General features: G+C 39.5%; 1 protein-coding gene across 3 annotated transcripts in view; it reads right to left on the reverse strand.

Annotated features, from left to right (window-relative positions):
- The window catches only part of ECHDC1 (ethylmalonyl-CoA decarboxylase 1), a 56,452-nt gene extending 37,046 nt beyond the window's left edge, over positions 1 to 19,406 (reverse strand). For 2 of the 3 annotated variants that reach the window (XM_025381783.1, XM_025381780.1), the window contains exons 1-3: positions 16,912 to 19,406; positions 5,628 to 5,849; positions 1,831 to 1,973 (exon numbers count right to left, since the gene is read on the reverse strand). In XM_025381783.1, coding sequence (XP_025237568.1) covers positions 1,831 to 1,973; positions 5,628 to 5,849; positions 16,912 to 16,927 — 381 coding nt within the window. In that variant the 5' untranslated portion in view covers positions 16,928 to 19,406. Of the gene's footprint in view, positions 1 to 1,830; positions 1,974 to 5,627; positions 5,850 to 6,649; positions 6,683 to 16,911 lie in introns of those variants that run through there. The other variant, XM_025381781.1, reaches the window with a different exon arrangement.
- Between the last annotated feature and the right edge of the window lie 1,661 nt (positions 19,407 to 21,067).

Raw genomic sequence — 21,067 nt, forward strand, 5'->3', positions numbered from 1 at the left:
CCAATCTAATATGAGAAAAACACCAAATTCCATTTGAAGGATATTCTGCAGAATATCTAACTAGTACTCTTCAAAACTGCCAAGGTCATGAAAAACAAGGTAAGCCTGAGAAACTGTCATAGATAAGAGGAATCTGAAACATGACAGCTAAAGGTACTGTGGTATCCCGGATTTGATCCTGAAGCAGAAAAGGGGCACCAGTAGAAAAAGTACTGAAATATGAATGAAGTGTGGAGTTTCTTTTTTCTTTTTTTAACTACTTTGTTGAATTATCATTATCAGGTAAAAAGCTGTACATATTTAGTGTATACAACTTGATGAGTCTGTGGACAAGTATACACCCATTAAACCATCACCACCATCAAGGCCCTAGACATATACACTACCTCCCAAAGTTTCCTCCCACCCCTTTTATTATTAATATTAATTTTGTGTGTATGTGTAACAAGAACACTCAACATCAATCCCTGCCCATCCCCACCACCAAGCCCCTGACAATCACCATTCCAGTCTTGGCTTCTCTGAATTTTACTTTTTTTTTTTTTTTTTTTTTTGACAGGGTCTCACTCTGTCACCCAGGCTGGAGTGCAGTGACACCAACATGGCTCAATGAAGCCTTAAGCTCCTGGACTCAAGCAGCCTTCCCACCTCAGCCTCCCAAGTAGCTGGGACTACAGGTATGTGCCAGCAAACCCAGCTAATTTTTTTATTTTTTTGTAGAGACAAGGACTGGCTATGTTGTCCAGGCTAGTGTTGAACTCCTGGTCTCAGGCAATCCTCCCATCTCAGCCTACCAAAGCACTCATTTTATAGGTGTGAGCCACCATGCTAGGCAGAGTTTCACTATTTTAGATTCCATATATAAATGAAATCATACAGCAGAGTTTCATTAATAGTAAAGTACCAATGTTGGATGATATGGTTTGGCTCTGTGTCCCCCAACCAAATCTCATGTCAAATTGTAATTTCCAGTGTTGAAGGATGAAGGAGGGGCCTGGTGGGAGGTGACTGGATTGTGGGGGTGGATTTCCCCCTTGCTGTTCTTGTGATAGTAAATGAGTTCTCATGAGACCTTGTTGTTTAAAAATGTGTGGCACCTCCCCCCGCCCTCCGGCTCCACCATGGTAAGATGTGCTTGCTTCACCTTTCCTTTGCACCGTAACTGTAAGTTTCCTGAGGCCTACAAGGCATGCTTCCTGTATAGCGTGCAGAACTGTAAGTCAATGAAATGTCTTTTCTTCAAAAATTACCCAGTCTTAGGTAGATCTTCATAGCAGTGTGAGAACAGACTACTACATTGGTTCATTAGTAGCAACAAATCTATGTACCACAGGAATATGAGACGTTAACAAAAGGGGAAACCGGATGCAGGGTGCATAGGAACTCTGTATTCCATCTGCAACTTTTCTGTAAATTTAAAATTATTCTAAACTTAAAAATATTTTTAAAAAAGAAATCAATTCACCTTAAAAATAAAGAGACAAAGTGGGGCATTTGAGGGGGCTGGAGCAACATTAACAGCAAGAGAGAGAGAGAATCCCTCCAAAATATCTAACACAACTGAGAGTGTTCTGCTAAACTAGAAATTATAGTAATTTCAAAGTTTTTAACAAGAGCCCTTTGCAGATATACTACTAATAAAACCTCAGAATCATTTGCTTGTTATATTGTTCCTCCTATAATTCTAAAAAAGAAAACAAACCAAAATATCCTATAATCCTTTGGAAGTTATTAAAGTCATCATAATAACCATTAGTAAAATATAAATGTCACAGTCATACATGTCTAATAAACATGTAGAATCTAATGCATAATTCATATAACACTTGCCTCTGGAGTTCCTAGTGATTTCACAGCATTCAGATCAGATCCTGAAGAGAAAGTATTTTTTGCCCCACGGACAATGAGGCCTTTCCCCTCTGTCCAATTTTCCAATTCAATTACTTTTTCCAGAAGTTGTAGCATCATAACACCTGCCAGAGATGGGAGGGGGAAATCACAAATATATGAAGGTGACTGCAAAAATAGAAATAATTTATAAATCATAAGGTGTCAAGCATACTCTTAGGTCCTATATTTTATAAATATTTACTGAATGTCTATCGAATGCCTACTGCACTGGCACTATGGAGTATACAGGAGAGAGATATATGGCAGGCCCTGCATTGTAAGTGTAAATTTATTATGTGTCTATCTCTCCATCTATCTTAAGAAATCACACAAATATATGATGATGTAGAAGAATAAGAATATACCATGCTGTCCTAAGAATAAGAAAATGATATGGTAATAAGAAAAAATTATTTCTTAGGGTAGAGATAAGACATAGACCTGACTTCTCAGCAATGCATGTCTCAGTCAATAAAGCTTTATGGGTATAACATGACTGTAAGACTTATGATACATTGGACACACGGTATACAGAACAAAGTGCAATTCCTATACTACTGACATCAGAATAGGATGTTAGTTGAGGAAATGAGTAATAAATACCATCTTTCTCTATGGTTAACAAACTGTCCTCTGAGGGGCTTGAGTCATACGATGGAAGTTCTTCACAGGCCTACCAACCATTAATTCTATGATTTATAGATTGTTACCTTGATATCACTCCAAAGTTCTACTGGAGCTTCTTTATAATAGACAAATTTAAACAGAAACAGCTGGGACTGGCATTTTAAGATCTAATCAATAACTTTTAGATATGCTTATCTTTGGTGATCTTCCAAGTTCATACAGTTCACGGTTTTCAACATGACTAGTTTTATTTTCCTCTGCCTAGGCAATGCTTTTAGAAGCCAGTGTATAAAAATCATAACAGAGGGTTAAAAACTGGCAAAAAATTAGTACCACAAGGTTCCAAAACATGGCCCCATTAAATTATGTACACTTCTTTGGAATATAAATCCCACAATGTGAAAAACTTATTTTCTTTGCCATTTTCTGAAGTAACCAGGAGTGAGGTGGTTCCACAATAAATGTTATATTAATGGTACTAACTCACAAATGACTAACGTAGCTATTCTTTCTTATGGCTAATTATGACCTACAGTCATGCATCAACAATATATCACATATACTATGGTGGTTCCAATATTAAAACAGAGCTAAAAAATTCCTATCACCTAGTAACCATCATAGTCATTGTAATGTAGTACAACGCATTATTCACATGTTTGTATTACAGCTGCCTATAGTATTCAGGAAGTAACACACTGAATAGGTTTGTAGCCTAGGAGCAGCAAGCTATTTCATATGGTATAGGTATGTAATAGGTTATGGGTGTAAGTACACCCTATAATGTTCACACAATGACAAAATCACCTAACGTATTTCTTAGAGTGTATCCCCATCACAAAGCAACAAATGACTGCATTTAAAACTGTAACCCTTTCCAAGGATGTCCTAGATGCTTCAGAAATATCATTCTTTTGTTTCAAGTGATTTACAGTCTAGTAAGGGAAAGAAGAAACCCACACTTTTAGTATAAGAATAAATCTGTATAGGTTAATATGCGCCTTTAATCATTCATAATATTTAAGCTTCTTAAAAGCAGATCAGGTGCGGTGGCTCACACCTGTAATCACAGCACTTTGGAGGTGGAGGCAGGCGGATCACGAGGTCAGGAGATTGAGACCATCCTGGCTAACATGGTGAAACCCCATCTCTACCAAAAATATTAAAAAACTAGCCAGGCGTGGTGGCAGGCACCTGTAGTCCCAGCTACTTGGGAGGCTGAGGCAGAAGAATGGCATGAACCTGGGAGGCAGAGCTAGCAGTGAGCTGAGATCGCACCACTGCACTCCAGGCTGGGTGACAGAGCCAGACTCCGCCTCAAAAATAAATAAATAAATAAAATAAAAATAGTTAAATAAATAAACAATGCTGGCCTTTGTTTTAAAACCTTTCCTATGGTGCTGATTTTTTTAACCCTTTCCTACGATGCTGAAACGCTGGCTATGAGAATAAGAAAAATCCATACCAGTAGTTTACTATTAAACTAATCTTTTCAACTTCGCAAAGTAAACCTCAAAAGATGGAAGAGACCTTAAAGAATATCTAACTGAATGATTTTTAAACAAGGGCCCTGAGTGCTCATTCATCCTGTCTCAATCCAACTTCACCAAATATCATTACCCAAATCAAAGCACGACTCCTTTTATTAGTTTTATATATTATGCATCAAAATAATATTTGTTTCTAATTGAATGAAAAATTATTTGTAACTTTTCAGAAACAAATCATCACTATTGATCCAAATTTAACTTTCTAGAGAAATTTTACCTTTCAATTTCTATTTTTCCTGGACTAATATTAAATTGGTTTTTACTCCCTAAACCAACAGAACATATAGAACTACAGAGTCTCATAAGGTAGTCACTAGTCACCTGTATATATTGAGCACTTGATATGTGGCTAGTCCAAATTGAGATGTGTCATAAGTATAAAATAAATATCAGATTTCAGAGACTTAGTGTGAAAATAAAAAGAAAAATACCTCATAATTATTAGATTAGTGACATACTGAAAAAAATATTTTGGATATACTGAGTTATAAGTGAATTGTTAAAATTAATTTTACCTTTTTTTATTTTTTTAAACTATGGCGACTAGAATATTTAAAATTGCGCATGTGGCTCACCTTTGTTTCTTATATTATGTTTCCATTGTCAGCAATGGTACAGAGAAATCTCTCTGAATTCTGATAAGTGGAGAGAAAAGTCATCTTGGGTTTAAAGACTCACCACTGGTAATTTACAAAAAGTTTACAGACTATTGAATTATGTCTATAGTACGACTGTATATAAAGTAGATATATGAAAATTTTGTGAGATTTTATGAGCCCCAAATTTCAAATGCTACTAAAGATTATAATTATGAAGTGCATAACTGAAAAGGGGAGATTAGTAAAATCAACTTGAAAATAGGAGTGGTGAATATTCAACAAGGCTACTCATTAGCTCTTGCATAACATAGTTGTAGCATAATTCGAATTTGAGCTTCAGCAAAAATTACAAAGTACCACATGTCCTGCATCTTCAGTTCTCTTAAATATAAAATTCTTATATGCTAAGAGTGTTGACTAGAAAATAGAAGGCATTCACTAGTATCTAAGAGTTAGGGAAGAGTCCACAGCTAGACAAGTGCCGTTTTTCTTCTGTAACCATTGAATTAAAAGGTTAAAAACTGACACTGATTTTATCTCAATTCATAGAAAAAAATTAAGCTAAATAATTCTTTTCATTAACAGGCTTTTCTCTTTAGTTTCAGGAACTCTTTGAAACTTCTTCCTCCTTGTTTCCTAGAAGAATTAGCTGAAAACAAAGAAGTTATTAAACAGTTAATGAATTTCAATGGAAAATATAATCAAGATTAATTTAGGTTTCCTTTTTATTATTATCTGTATTAATGAATTTTCTGAAAGCATTCAAATATCCATAATTATTAAATATTACTTAAAGTGTTTCTGGTTCATATTACAGAGTTGTTGTTTTTGTTATTTTTTTCATGTTCTACCAAGAGTACCAGGACTTTAAAACATTCTGTCACCAGAGCAAGGATAAAAAAATATGTGATAACAGGTTAGATTTAGTGTCATTCTTCAGGAATAAAAAGATCCCCAATACCTGAGAAGGCATTCATTTTACTTGGATTGTTCAGAGTAAGAATGCCAATGCCACTGTCTTCTTTCTGAAGGTCAATGGATCCACCAGGAAACTGCTGAAGTTTTTTTTTCACTTCTTCCTCATAAAATCCATGGGATGTACTATAAAGTGACAATCCTGTTTGATGTAGCAATTTTGTCCTTCCAGACAGAGAGGATGTCTTCAAAAGACTTTTTGCCATTTCTGGAAAAGAGAAATAAGTATGCAGTAGTACAGATGAATAGGCACTCATTATGTGTTAACAGGCTGTAGTAATGGACCCTTCTGTGGAACTGGGAATACTTCCCCATTTCTTTCTTTCTTTTTTTTTTTGAGACAGAGTTTCACCCTGTTGCCCAGGCTGGAGTATAGTGTCAGCTCACTGCAACCACTGCCCCCTGGCTTCAAATGATTATCATATCTCAGCCTCCTAATTACCTGAGACTACAGGTGCCCACGACCATGCCAGGCTAATGTTTGTATTTTTAGTAGAGGCAGGATTTCACCATGCTGGCCAGGCCAGTCTCAAACTCCTGACCTCAAATGATCCACCCACCTTGGCCTCCCAAAGTGCTTGGGATTATAGGCGTCAGCCGCCCCGTCAGCCGCCCCGCCTGGCCACTTCCCCATTTCTAAAAGCACTCTTTCAGGAAATGATCAGTATGGAATTCCTTTCATTTTTCCCGCCTTCTCAAACCAAATAATTCACAAAGCATATCATTTCAGTATATATCACTGAGAGACAATGGCATAATTTCCGTATATTTACTGTGTTCTAATACAATAGGAAAGCTTAGAAAAAATGCTGCTCTGTATTTTGCACCATCTCCTGCCTCCAGGTAGTCTTTTGCATCACATGCTTCTTCATTCTCCAACTCTTAACTTTTTCAAAATCTAAGAATAAATATAGTCCAAGTGTCCCTTTGGAAACAGCCTCTATGCAGAAATGCTACAAGAGCAATCCCACTCTCTAACAGAAATTTTATTCTTAACATTATTCTTACTTTCTGCAAAGCTTTCAGGCAAAAGGCTGGAAAGAGTCCTAAGAAAAATGGGGAGGGAAATACGAATGTCTGTGTGGTTTTTCTGTTCCCCAAGGTTCTGTCACTCTTCTCCTCTTATTCTTTCACCTCCTGAGTAATCTCTCTCTGCCCATAAGCTTTTCTTGCCCTACTTAAACATTATTGTTGATACAAGACTACATTCAGAAAAGGATACAAAATATAAGTTACAGTTCAATGAATTTTCACAAGGTGAATGCATTCTAGTAAATAGCACCCAAATCAAGAAACAGAACATAACCTGAACTTCACAAGATTCTCTGTGTCGCCTTTCAGTCAAAACCCCTCAAGTAGGCCGGGCGCGGTGGCTCACGCCTGTAATCCCAGCACTTTGGGAGTCCGAGGCTGGTGGATCACGAGGTCAAGAGATCAAGCTCATCCTGACTAACACGGTGAAACCCCGTCTCTACTAAAAATACAAAAAATTAGCTGGGCGTGGTGGCGGGCACCTGTAGTCCCAGCTACTTGGAGGCTGAGGCAGGAGAATGGCATGAACCCGGGAGGTGGAGCTTGCAGTGAGCCGAGATCGCACCACTGCACTACAGCCTGGGTGACAGAGCAAGACTCCTTCTCAAAAAAACAAAAACAAAAACAAAAAAACCCTCAAGTAAAAGTAACTTCTTGACTTCTAATACACAAGATTACTTTTGAACTTTATATAAATTGAATATTATATATTGTGTGTCTGGTTTCAATTTTATTAACATCCATTAGTGTTATGTGTAATCAGAGTCTAAATAGCCCATTATTCTCATTGCTATATTCTATTTGTGAACCCAAAATATCTGAGACAGGTCTCATCGCAACCAATTCAGAAAGTTTATTTTGCCGAGGTTAAGAATGCGCCCAAGACACAGACTCGGGAGGTTCTCACCATACATGCCCAAGGTGGTCGGGGTATGACTTACTTTTATACATTTTGAGGAGACACGGGACATCAATCAATATGTGTAAGATGTACACTGGTTCTGACGGAGGTAAGACAGGACAACTCTAAACTTCTAGGGGGCAGGGTGGTAGTGGGGAGGGGAAAGGAGGTGGATGTAGGCGAGGTCTTCCAGGTCATAGGTAGATAACAGACAAAAGGTTGCATTCTTTTGAGTACCTGATCAGCCTTCTACTGAATACACAGTTTAGTCTGGCTCAGTGAATCTGCATTTTCACATAAACAATAGGGCAGAGGAAGTAATCAGATGTGCATTTGTCTGAGGTTAGCAGAGGGATGACTTCCTTTTTGCGGGCAGGGGAGGGGTGTTTGAGCCAGTGTCTCCTTTGTGGCCCAGGCTGTATTGCAGTGGCACCATCTCCACTCACTGAAACCTCAGCTTCCCAGGTTGAAGCGATTCTCATGCCTCAGGCTCCCGAGTAGCTTGGACTACAGGCATGTGGCAATATGCCCAGCTAATTTTTCTATTTTTTGTAGAGACAGAGTTTCGCCATGTTGGACAGGCTGATCTCCAGTTCCTGGCCTCAAGTGATCTGCCCACCTTGGCCTCCCAAAGTGCTGGAATTACAGGTGTGAGCCACCACGCCCAGCCCAGAGGGATGGCTTTCTGTCCAGCGCCTATGAACATAAGCTATCTGTTTAAATGTCAGAGTGAAATTTAACAGAAGTTAGTTTTAGGGTAAAGATTGTGAGGATCACAAGGAATTTCCTTGTGGGCAAATTGTGAAGGAGGTATGTAGCTGTTATCTTTTCAGCCATCTTATTTAGGAATAATATAGGAGTAAGGTTTGCCTGATGTAGTTCCCAGCTTGACTTTTCCCTTGGCTTAGTGATTTTGGGGTCCTGAGGTCTATTTTCCTTTCACATAGTATATAAATATACCACAGTTTATCTATTCTAATCTTAATAGACATTTGAATTATTTCTAGCTTTTGGCATGACTATAGAGTAGTTATTCTGAGGTACATACTTTGTGTCACTAGTGGCTACAGTACTGAATACATAAAAGGTACTTAGTAGATAATGAGGGAGAATGTAGGCAAGCAAAAAAAAATAACTCATCAGGCAGTCAAAAGGAATGCCACAAACTTGTTTTATAGCTTTAAAAATGTATCTACTAGGCCGGGCGCGGTGGCTCAAGCCTGTAATCCCAGCACTTTGGGAGGCCGAGGCGGGTGGATCACGAGGTCAGGAGATCCAGACCATCCTGGCTAACATGGTGAAACCCTGTTTCTACTAAAAATACAAAAAACTAGCCGGGCGTGGTGGCGGGCGCCTGTAGTCCCAGCTACTCGGAGGCTGAGGCAGGAGAATGGCGTGAACCTGGGAGGCGGAGCTTGCAGTGAGCCGAGATTGCGCCACTGCACTCCAGCCTGGGTGACACAGGGCCAGACTCCATCTCAAAAAAAAAAAAAAAAAAAATGTATCTACTATGTGAGTTATAAAATGGTATCAAAAACTGTCAGAGAACATGCCTCATAAAGGTTACAATATCCCCTTTCCACTTTAAGTCACGTGGCCTTCAAGTGACATTTTTACCAAAGTGTTTCCAATGAATACTTATCTGAACACACAGTGGGATGTAATCTCCTCAAACAGATATATTTCAAAAACTTGAGAACAGTATTTCAAAACTTTACCAACTAAGGTGGCTTGTAACTACAATATTGAAGATACCAAGACATTTCTTAAATCTCCTCAAGGAGACTGAAGTGTAACTCAGAGAAATCGTGACCTAATACACTATATTTTAGATTGACAAAAAAAAGTAGCGAGATGCTTGTCATCTTAAAAAATGATATCTAAGAATAAAAACTGGATGTTGTTTTTCCAAGAAAAGAAAGGTGTTCTAACTTGCCATCATGTCTTTGATGGGACCTGCTTTAACTGTCATAATTTTATTCTATCCCTTAATTTCAAATTTCTTATCATCTTTCTTTGTATCCTCCCTCCCACCGAAACTCACCAGTTGCCAACAGCTATGGCTACCGAATAAAGAATAATGAAAGCACTGGGTGACCTACTTAATGAATTGTGATTAATAAGGTTTGGGTCAATGTGATATACAAAACTAATAAGCAACTAATAAGGAAAGTCAAATGTTACAAGTTGCAAAATATCTAAATATTTAGTATTTTCAATACTTTAATGTCTTCATCTATGGCAATTCCATACTCCTTTTCCAAAACTCATATAGTGTAACTTATGTGACATCCTTCCATCCCATCACCTTTCCTGTCAAATTAGAAAAGGATATTAACTGATTCTATGGTATTAACAGATTTTAAGGTATCTAAGGCCTCCTGAAGAACTAGAAAGCTAGTGGGAACAATGATCAAACATGATTTTGCAACATTCCAGGATATTTTCAGTTAACTCAAGGGACCTTGCAAGATTTTTAAAATAAACTTCAAAATAAAAGAATCTAATTGGAACATGGAAATGTTTACTGACACAATAATGGCAGAATGAAAGCTTACATCACAGATGTTCTCACCACCTAATTTAGTGCAATAATAGGTACTTTACCAGTACTATATAAAATTACTGGGCATGTAGAAGAATGAGAGGATACTGTGAAACTAAACAAAATTTTTAAATGCCAAAAATTACTGCCATATACTTAAATAATAAATTATTTAATTTTAAACAAATGATTCATTTGAATAATGTTCCTGCAACTATGATTTTAATTCACTGAATATTATTCCCCATATTTAACTTATCTCTTTCCTTTATATAGCTCCATTACCCAAAACTGCAGTCTGGTTCAAAGACCTATTTCCCTGCTTTCCTAGAGGGAAATAAAAGTTCTGTCTATGGAAAGGAAGTATTTCTGAAATTATTACCATTAGTTATCTACCATTATTAGAAAATGAGCTATCCTGGTCAAATAAACTCTCTCTCTTTAACTGGAAAGCAAAACTTTCCTGGGCAAGGACAAATTCTTTTGTTGAGAGTTTTCTTGCTCTAAGGCACACAGAACTGTATTTTTAAATATTTTACCCTGAAGGAGAAATAAAGTGATAAGCACAGAAAATTCAGGTCTATGGAAAACAGAAGCAGGGAAAAGTTTTATAAATAAAATGTTGTTACCAATTACAAAGTACGAAGTGGTTATGAAAAAAACACCAGGGATTTTAGACACTAAGTTATCACTCAAATGGAAATATCAAGTTACCTCAAAATCTCTTAGCTAGTGGAAGAAACCTAAACTAAAAATTTCAGACATTATTGAGAAATGCCAAGCAATGTGGCTTGAAACAAATTGGTTAATCACACTGAGGACTAAGCTCTGATTTTTTAATCTTGCCCAAATTCCCACCTAAGGGGGGTCTGGGGACTCATGCCCTACAAACGATAAATTCTCATCAGATGGGTTTTATTTGACCCTATATATTGTGACTTACTTTTCAATCTGACTCTGGCGTAGCATTATGAGACAACAAGAAGATATTTAATTCCTAAATATATTTCCTTGCCATACCTTGAAATTGCCCTGCAAAGTTTCTTACGGGAAAAATCCACATTCTATAGAGCATCTCCTTCCCCCTGTTTTCCTTGCTTTCTTTCCAGATCCAGGAGATAATCAACTAAGAGCCAAGCACCCTTCTGGGTCTGATAAGAAACATTTTACAACTTGCTCTCTCTCTGAAGTCTGCTGAGATTCCTCTCCCCAAAAAAACTTGGTCTCCACAACCCTTTATCTTTAACCTGAACATTCCTTTCTATGGATCCCTGTCTTTAGACAAATTCAACCAACTGTCAACCAGAAAGTTTAAATTTACCTATAGCCTGGAAGCACCCCCACTTTAAGTTGTCCCTCCTTTCTGAACCAAACCAATATATTTCTTAAATGTATTTGATTGATGTTTCATGCCTTCCTAAAATATGTAAAACCAAGTTGTACCCCAGCCACCTTGGGCACATGTTCTCAGCACCTGAGGGCTGTGTTACAGGCCATGGTCACTCATATTTGGCTCAGAATAAATCTCTTAAAATATTTTACAGAGTTTGACTCTTTTCATCAGCAACACCTATATTCTCATGGTAGGATGTATTTGTTATTAAGTTTATGTTTGTAATCTCCATTCATAACCATAACTCTCCCATACTCAACCACTATTCTTTCTGTTTCACCTCCCCTTTCACTACCCTTAGACCGAAGTTCAGTGGTCAAAGTCTGTGAGAAAAATAGGAAAATATACCAAAATATGTCATTCAAAATGAGTTCTGAAGCTCCCTTTACTTTTTTAAAGGCAAAATTTTAAAAACATAGTAACTAGATTAGCACTTAAGACAAATATTTTAAAACAGGATGGTATTCTTTATTGGATTATTTAAAGTAGATAAGTAGACATTTAGCTGCATTCTCAGAAATAAAAACAGTTATTAGTTTCTTGGCATATGGACCATTAAATTTACATTTATATGTAGACTTTTCTGGTCAAGAAATGGGATCCAAGTGTATAGACACATATGCATATGTTAAGAGCATTTGGTGAGAGGTAGTTCTGTAGCAATTCAACAGCTATTTACTGAATTCCTGTTAGTGATCACCCCATTGTTAGCTATTTCAGAGAGAAACAAAACATCTTTAAAAGTTTGCAGTTTTGTCAGAGAAACAAAATATTCACACATAAAGCAAAAATAACTCAAATATCTAATTGAAAATAGAGCAAAGTCTCTCCTTTTATTGAGCTCTACTAGAGAGTTCCATTAAACTTAATGTATAATCTTAACTTCATAAAAGGATATCTTTTTTTTTCCACCAGTAAACTTTTATCATGTAGTCTAAGGATTTTCTTTAGGTACAAATGGATACAATAACATTAAATCAGTGCATGGAATTATGATGCTTTATTGGCTTTCATTCTAATTTTTAAAATTCTAAGCAGAAGTACAACCAAAATCAAGCAACATACCAGCTCTGCTGGGGAGTAAAGTAAATATCAAATGTATATACTCATATACACATATATAAAACCAGAATTATCCCACATATGTGTAACCAGAATTTTTATGGTTATGAAACAGTGCAATACTAGTGTTTCACAGCTATATATTACTTCTATAACAAATGACTTTTGTTCACTGAGTTGAAATTTACGTTACATTGCATTTCACCAGAAAGAAAAGAAACACAGATGTGAAGAATGAAGAAAAATATCAGTTGAGTCACCTAACCAGTGCTGAAAAAGTTAAGTTTCAGAAGACGGGTATATTCTATTTCTTAACCTAGATAATGTCATCCACAGTTATTTACTTTGTTGTTCTTTAAACTCATCTGATACATTTTACTCTCTATATATGTGTGCTACATTACATTTACTTCTCGGGAAATATTTTCTTCCTGTCCAGGAATTCCTTCCAGTCTCCTAAACTGCTAGTTGCAAAACTAGTTTCTTAAGAACTCTGCTTTATATATTGCATCAGTAGCCACTGACAATAATTACAACCTATAGATGTCTGAAATTTCTTTGTTGACAAGTCTGGCAGCTAAGCAAGGGTCCTTATTAAAGGTAATGATATTTCTTAAAAAATCATGCACAACCAGAAAACATAACAGAAAGGTACATATGAGATAAGCTGTAGAATTTTAGGGGTGGTCAGGACAGGGACTGCATCTTACTCACAGCTCTTTTTTTTTTTTTTTTTTTTTTGAGACGGAGTCTCGCGCTGTGTCACCCAGGCTGGAGTGCAATGGCGCGATCTCGGCTCACTGCAAGCTCCGCCTCCCAGGTTCACGCCATTCTCCTGCCTCAGCCTCCGAGTAGCTGGGACTACAGGCGCCCGCCACCACGCCCGGCTAGTTTTTTGTATTTTTAGTAGAGACGGGGTTTCACCATGTTAGCCAGGATGGTCTCGATCTCCTGACCTCGTGATCCACCCGCCTCGGCCTCCCAAAGTGCTGGGATTACAGGCTTGAGCCACCGCGCCCGGCCTTACTCACAGCTCTTAACACAGAATTTTACATTAAATTTTTGTGGAACTTAATGACACATATTGTGGTTATTACTATATAGGTAATACGGTACCTAGTCATCATTTTCTAAACTAAAGATAAAATCTATATTTACAAAATAAGAAAAGAGAACTATTTCAGGCCAGGCGTGGTGGCTCACACCTGTAATGCCAGCACTCTGGGAGACCAAAGTAGGCAGATCACTTGAGGTCAGGAGTTCGAGACCAGCCTGGCCAACATGGCGAAACTCTATCTCTACTAAAAATACAAAAATTAGCCTGGTGTAGTGGCACACATCTGTAATCCTAGCTACTCAGGAGGCTAAGGCAGGAGAATAGCTTGAACCCAAGAGATAGAAATTGCAGTGAGCTGAGATCGTATCGCTGCACTTCACCCACAGTGACAGAGTGAGAGATTGTCTCAAAGAAAGAGAAAGAAGAACTATTTTACTCTTGGGTTCTTTAAAAATGCAAACCCAGGGGTATAGCTACAAGTGAGGGTATCATAGCCAAATAATCTTTCACTGGCCTCTGGTCAGCTTGCCAAAGAGCCGCAACTTCTCCATCGCTCCTAGCTGAGGAATCTCTGCTCCTCTTCAGAAAAGGAGGGCAAGAGCTCCTTGTCTGGTTTTATTCATATTTACAAAACGGATTTGTATGCAACATAATCTCTACTGCATCACTAATAAAAATATTAACACTTTTTAAGAAATGAGGTTAATAGCCGGGCACAGTGGCTCACGCCTGTAATCCCAGCACTTTGGGAGGCCGAGGCGGGCGGATCAAGAGGTCAGGAGATCGAGACCATCCTGGCTAACATGGTGAAACCCCGTCTCTACTAAAAATACAAAAAATTAGCCGGGCGTGGTGGCGGGCGCCTGTAGTCCCAGCTATTCAGGAGGCTGAGGCAGGAGAATGGCGTGAACCCAGGAGGCAGAGCTTGCAGTGAGCCGAGGTCGCGCCACTGCACTCCAGCCTGGGTGACAGAGCGAGACTCCGTCTCAAAAAAAAAAAAAAAAAAAAAATGAGGTTAATAGACAATACAAAGTCATTCTACATAGCTATATATAATACATATTTTATAAGGGTCTGGTTAGTGGTATTCTTCCTACTTTAACTATTAGAACAGATTTTTCTCACAAGGCTATTAGGTATTATGAGTCAAGGATAACCTGACACACTTTCTACAACTTTCTCAGAATGAGAGGCAATTTACCCAGTACATATTGAGGTAAGACTTGACTTAATGTGTCCCTCCCTTCTGCATTCTATTTACTGAGGCAACAAAGGGAACTTGCTTTCTCCCTCTCTCCCTTTCTCCCTCCTCTCTCCTCTCTGCAACCTAGGGCTGCCTTCAATTTGGGAAGTGTCCCATTCAAAGAAGGCCAAATAGACTAGAGCTCAGGGTTCCTTAGGAATGCTTCTAGTCTAGGGAAGCTGTCAAAGTCACGTACCAGTTCAGTTAATAAACCTGGAAGGCCTACATATTCAGAGTCAAATATAGTATGCCTGGGTGCTTTTGCCTAAAATATGCCATTAATCAGGTATGAAGATACAATTCAATGAAGGAGATCCACATGGGGCAGAGGCCCTGATTTCCACCTTGATAATATCTTCAGAATGAAAGTGCTAAAGAAACCTGATAAGGACATAGATGGTTGCTTTAAAAAAAACCTTTTTTTTTTCTTTTTGCGTGTCTTCCATAATCCTGTTTAGGGGAAGAAACAAGGAGTTAATCTAGAAAATAAAGAGTAGGGACTTACAAAAGCATTAGCATTTTGTGGGAAAGTAGAATCAGTAAACAACATATCTTCTGCTCTCATTGTAAAGGGGTCTGTCTGCTCTGTCTTGATGCATTATCCCTCTCACCAACATCAACACTACAGCATTTAGTATGAATGCCATCAGATATCCTTTTATCCTCAAATCATTAAAACATTAAATATTTATGTAATGGTAGTATTTTGTCTCATTAGTCATCTTTGATCTATCACTGAAATGCCAATTTTTCCAAGAAAATCTTATAATACTTCACATTTCCTTTCACTATTAATTCCATATTTTCTCTCTTCTCTCATTCTATTCTCTCCCACTACCATCTCTCCTTTTCTCTCCTCCTCTTACATTCCTTGTCTGTGCCAAAAAACCTGAGAACACTGCTTGAGCCTGCTAGATTCACTGACCCCAAGTTTAGAAATCCAATTCTAAAAATTTTATAATAGCCTATTATGTATACTTTCATCCCAGTTCTAAATTCAGAGACTATCTTAGACAAAAGCTCAGCGATGAGATGACAAGGTGTTAGTCATTATTAATCTACTATAGAATCTAATAGTACAAAGTGAACAGAGCTTAAGATTCAGGTTCTGTAGAAGCATGTAGTTAAACGATTGGTATTTTGGATTTCTTCCAGAATCACAGGAAGATGAAAAGATTCTGAGGCATTTACAATTTTATAAGCTTTCTTCGGGGTAAAACTTATGTTTAAAACTTGCCAAGCAGGATGTCTTGCAGCCCGCAGCCCCACCACAAAGAAGATTCGGTGCAGCTGAGCAGCTCACTACCAAGCCTCTGAAAAGAGGAAAGAAAGCCCATCTGAGATCAAAGGTCGCACTTTCCATTTTTTTCCAAGTTCTGCAAAGGTGATCTGTTCCCCCTTAGTGCACAGGAAATAAGTGAGATTTTCTCTTAAAAGCCCTTACCTATTTCACCTTATATTGTAATCACTAAATCCAAAAGACTAACGCAAACTCATACTTAGAAAACAATTAGCCTAGAGCACGCAATAGAAATCAGAAGCATTTGATTTCAGACTGTCTGTATATCGCCTGTTTTTAAAAGTTCTGATTCGGTTGTAGGCTGTCATAATATAAACTACCTTTCAAGGTTCATTACATGCCACCCACAACCCTCTCCCTCACACAGGCAAAATGCACAACTTTCAGTTCCTGAAATCCTTCTGATTTTTTCGCCATTTCAAGCTTTCGCATATGCGATCTCTCTTCCCGTTACATTTTTGTCTTCCTCAGAGTAACTTCAAATCATCTCCTCTAACATAGGACTACATAAAGTCCCCTTATTGTCTGCTCTCACAACATCTGTATCTCTCATCACCACTCTCTCACTCTTTGCTGTAATTAGTTTTTTAACCAGTTCTTCCCATTAGTCTTAGCTACAAGAGGGTATTTGCAGTGCCCAAGGATAATTTTCTTAAGCGTAAATTCCATACAGGGACTTAAGAATTTGGCCACAAATCAACTCTCCAACTATCCTGTTTATTAATCTCACCACTCACCCTGTCTCAACGCCATGCTCCTTCACAGGCCGGCTTCCCTTCCTGGAATGTTAATCACTGCAGTAATCTCAACTGATTATACGGTCGCCTTTCAGGCCAGAACCCAATAAGAAATCAAGAAAGGATCACCCGTTTTATTACTGCGCTCCTCCCCCGCCCTCGTAGATTTCACAAATACACTTCTCACCACAAGCTTGTCTCTCCCAAGAGAACGCTAGTTCTTCGAAAGGGGTCCTTTGTTTTTCTTGCCCTTGTCCAGTTCCTCTGCGTACCTCTAGCACCTAGAGCAACAGGTGCTATACAGGAGGCTCCCAGATGTGGAACAGAGAAAAGAACGGAGTGTTTATTTAGATGTTGCCTGAAGTCCTTAACAGCCCCTTCAACCTATAACTTAACTGTGGTTTTAATCCCCTACACGTGTAACCCCTGTATGTGTGTGCAGCGTTAAAAGGATTACTGCAGCTCAAAAATTCTCCAATGAAAAAACCTCTACCAGAATGGACTTGCTCATCTTTCGTTCTTGAAAAGTTGGCGGCATGATACAGGAAAAGTTTTAGTTATGCAAGACAATTTAATACATAAAAGACAATTACAGAAGTCACAGGGAACATTACCTAACTTAGCACAGGGCCTCGAATGTACTCCGAAATTAAAGTGTGTAGAAAGCAAGCCTCCTTATGCTTTTGAAAGTGTAATCTCGCGATCTGCCGGCGCGCTCTGCGAAGACCGATTCATCTCTTCCCCGAGCCCTTCTTCCCCGCCCGGCGTACAGTCGGCCCGTGGCGTTTAGCACCGCGTCTCCACGTCCAGCAGGTGGCAGGCCTGCGCGGCGCTTACAAGGGACAAGCCGCAGAGCCGGCGAGGCTCGCCGTCTGGGACACGTTTGGAGAAGCGAGCGCTACAGTCCATTCCACGGCGACATTTTAGGATTCTCCCACTAACAACACTAAACTGAAGCGCTAAGGCCAACCCTTACGACCTCGTAGCCCCGCAGGCCGCGGCGGTGACTTCCTTTTCCGCTACCTTACACACGCTCTTCCGCTTTGCGTGCCTTTGTTTCTGCTCCCCCCGGGAACCTCCTCCGCGCCTGTCCTCCGTTCCTGTATGTCCCCTCCTCTTCGCGTCGCCGCCTTTACTATCCCACGCTTCTTTTCCTTTCTCCGAGGACTTTATCCTGTTCCCCTGCCGGTTCCCGTGACCCCGGAAATCCCGCCTCTGCCGCGAGGCTCCCACTTTCCTGCAGCCGTATCGCTCCCCCTAGTGTCGCGAGTGAGCCCGGGTGGGCGGTCTCCTATTGTTCTTGGCTTGGAATTTTCGCTTTTGCAGCACAGGGTTAGGGCTGGGAAAGGAGGCTGCTGAACCGTGCTTGTTTTGGCTCCGATAAACGTGGGAAAAAGGGGAGGCAAGGAAGCCAGTGTAGGCAAACAGCGAGAGGGGAGAGGACAGAAAGGTACCGAAGGTCGACCCTTTTTAGATATCTCATCCGAGTTATTGAGGGGAATGGGTATTTAGCCAGTTTTTTTGTGTTTTTGTTTGTTTGTTTTTTGTTTTTACCCGAATACCTAGTGTGTGTCCTGAATGTGTGGATGTGACGAGGTGTTTATAAAGCTCAGTAAGTGTAAAATTCCGTGCCAATACATTTTGTATGCCTCAGACAGGAAGTGCTTTGGAAGATCCTTGAAAGGGGAGGTCATTTTACGCCAATATTGAGATCGTTTTGTCAGAGTCGTGGGACTAAGGGTAGACCTTAGGTAGTCGATGTCAAAGATAAGCGCAGCTGGACGTTAAAGCGGTGAAGACATTTGTTCAGTTAACTACTGACAGGAAAGAGCTGAGCACTATTTCGATTTGTGCAGAGGTGACCTGGGCATTTTTAAAGGGGCCTTTTAAAAGGAGAAAGGGGATATGCGGGCGCTCAGTAGAGAAAGTGAACCTACAGAGTTGTTAGTGTAAATGTGATTGGGCCAGCTGTGTGTGTGTGTTTCCACAGTTACCGCAGGCTTGTATCCTCCTACGGAGGATTTTATCCTTCTTGATTACATTTCCAGGGAATGGCTCTCTGGTCCTTGAGCGAGAACTTCTGAGTAGCAAGAAATAAGTATTTACAATTGTAGGCCCTTTAGTAAATGTTTTAAGAACGGGATGTCAGAGACCTATCATCAGTTCTGTGCTGGTTACATCACGTAGTTCAGCTTACTGAGGCAGTCGTCCTGGGCACAGGACCTTATGCTGCTAAAGCTGTGCTAGAGTTTGGTCAAGTCTCTGAGCACAGGGGTTTGGATGGAATGATCATGTGCCTGGAGTTCTGCAGTGGTCATAGGTATGATTTGAATAAGTGCAGGAAATATTCTAGTGGGAGGAACAGAATGTGCCAACACGCCGAGCAGAAAGGATAAAGTTTTACGGTACGGAGATGTATATCATAGGGAATAAGTGGGAACCCAGTTTGGACTGATTGGAAGAAGTCATTATTAGAAGTACCATATTTAATTCCAGTTTGTTATATAATTAGCACCTTAAGCCATTACACTCTTGAACAGGAAAGTCGCTTGATTAAATGATAATTTGGGAGAATTTATCATTTTGCAGAGTGAGTGGGGATGATTAGATATATGATTTATGCTGTAAGTATGTATATGGTTATGTGATACTACAGCCTTCCAGGGTGGAAGCTGTAGATACGACGGCTTAACTGTTGGACGTGTTTGGGAACCTCCCTGGTAGTAGCTTGCTTAAGTAAATAGAAAAAAAGGGTGAAATTTGTTTGTTGATACTATCTCGTGCTTTGTCTTTTTTCCAAGGATTTGGTTACTTGCCAGTTCTCAATTATATCTCCTCAATAAGTACTGACAACAAGTTGAGATAAAATGTGTAAAAAAAATTACATGAAAGCTATTAAAAGAGGACCAAAGCCCAATAAGAATTTGGAGGTGGGAAAAAGCTTGGCAGCTGGTGAAAATTCCAGGAGGGTGGCACAAAAGACATATTTTCAGTACTGTAACTATTTAATAGGCTAACAGATAAAATAGCATATTTTTTTTACTCCCACTTAAGTAATGCCTATTCACCCACAGCTGTGGGAGTATAATTGGAGGCAGATGGGGATCCGCAGGGAGGTATATGTTCAGTGGTGTTAGGCAATACACCAAAATAATAACTTCTGTTAATATTGGTTTGTATTTCATGCAATTTCCCTCAATACCCATATGTGCATTAGTAATTAACTCTTATAAATTGGAATAGACTTTGAGACTAAACAGAAAAGATATTTAAGCATCCTGAGAAGACAGGCAGATGGGATCTAGGAGGGCTGAGACCAAAATATCTGGTAGTTACTCTGCATACCATGGAGAAAGAGGGAAAGTTTTCTAACCCAAGATTTAGTCTTCCTCATTTAAAAAATTTTCCTCCAATAATATTCTCAGGGCTCATTTATATGTATAGCATTTTGGTTTACCTGCACATACCACTTAGTATGAAAATACCTTTCACTGCAATAAACATTGAGCTAAACTGCAAACTAGAGGTTAATGTACTCTAGTGCTTCATTGCAGAGCCACTGAGAAGAGCTATAGTATCTCTGATGGCTGTGAATTTAGGCCATGGGCACTCAGAAAATTTACAGAAAAATTCCTATGCCTTAGCTGAAGTGTGGAATTAGAAAGCTACAAGACTTGGCCAGACACGGTGGCTCACGCCTGTAATCCCAGCACTTAGGGAGGCTGAGGTAGGTGGACCACCTGAGGTCAGGAGTTCAAGGCCAGCATGGCCAACATGGCGAAACCCCGTCGCTACTAAAAATACAAAAAACTAGCCGGGCGTGGTGGCGGGCGCCTGTAGTCCCAGCTACTCGGAGGCTGAGGCGGGAGAATGGCGTGAACCCGGGAGGCGGAGCTTGCAGTGAGCCGAGATCGCGCCACTGCACTCCAGCCTGGGCGACACAGCGAGACTCCGTCTCAAAAAAAAAAAAAAAGAAAAAGAAAGAAACCCCGTCTCTACTAAAAATACAAAAATTAGCCGGGCGCAGTGGTGGGTGCCGGTAGTCCTAGCTACTCTGGAGGCTGGGGCAGGAGAATCACTTGAACCCGGGAGGTGGAGATTGCAGTGAGCTGAGATTGTACCACTGCACTCCAGCCTGGGCAACAGAGTGAGACTC

The sequence above is a fragment of the Theropithecus gelada genome, chromosome 4, assembly GCF_003255815.1.
Source record: "Theropithecus gelada isolate Dixy chromosome 4, Tgel_1.0, whole genome shotgun sequence".
NCBI lineage: Eukaryota > Metazoa > Chordata > Mammalia > Primates > Cercopithecidae > Theropithecus > Theropithecus gelada.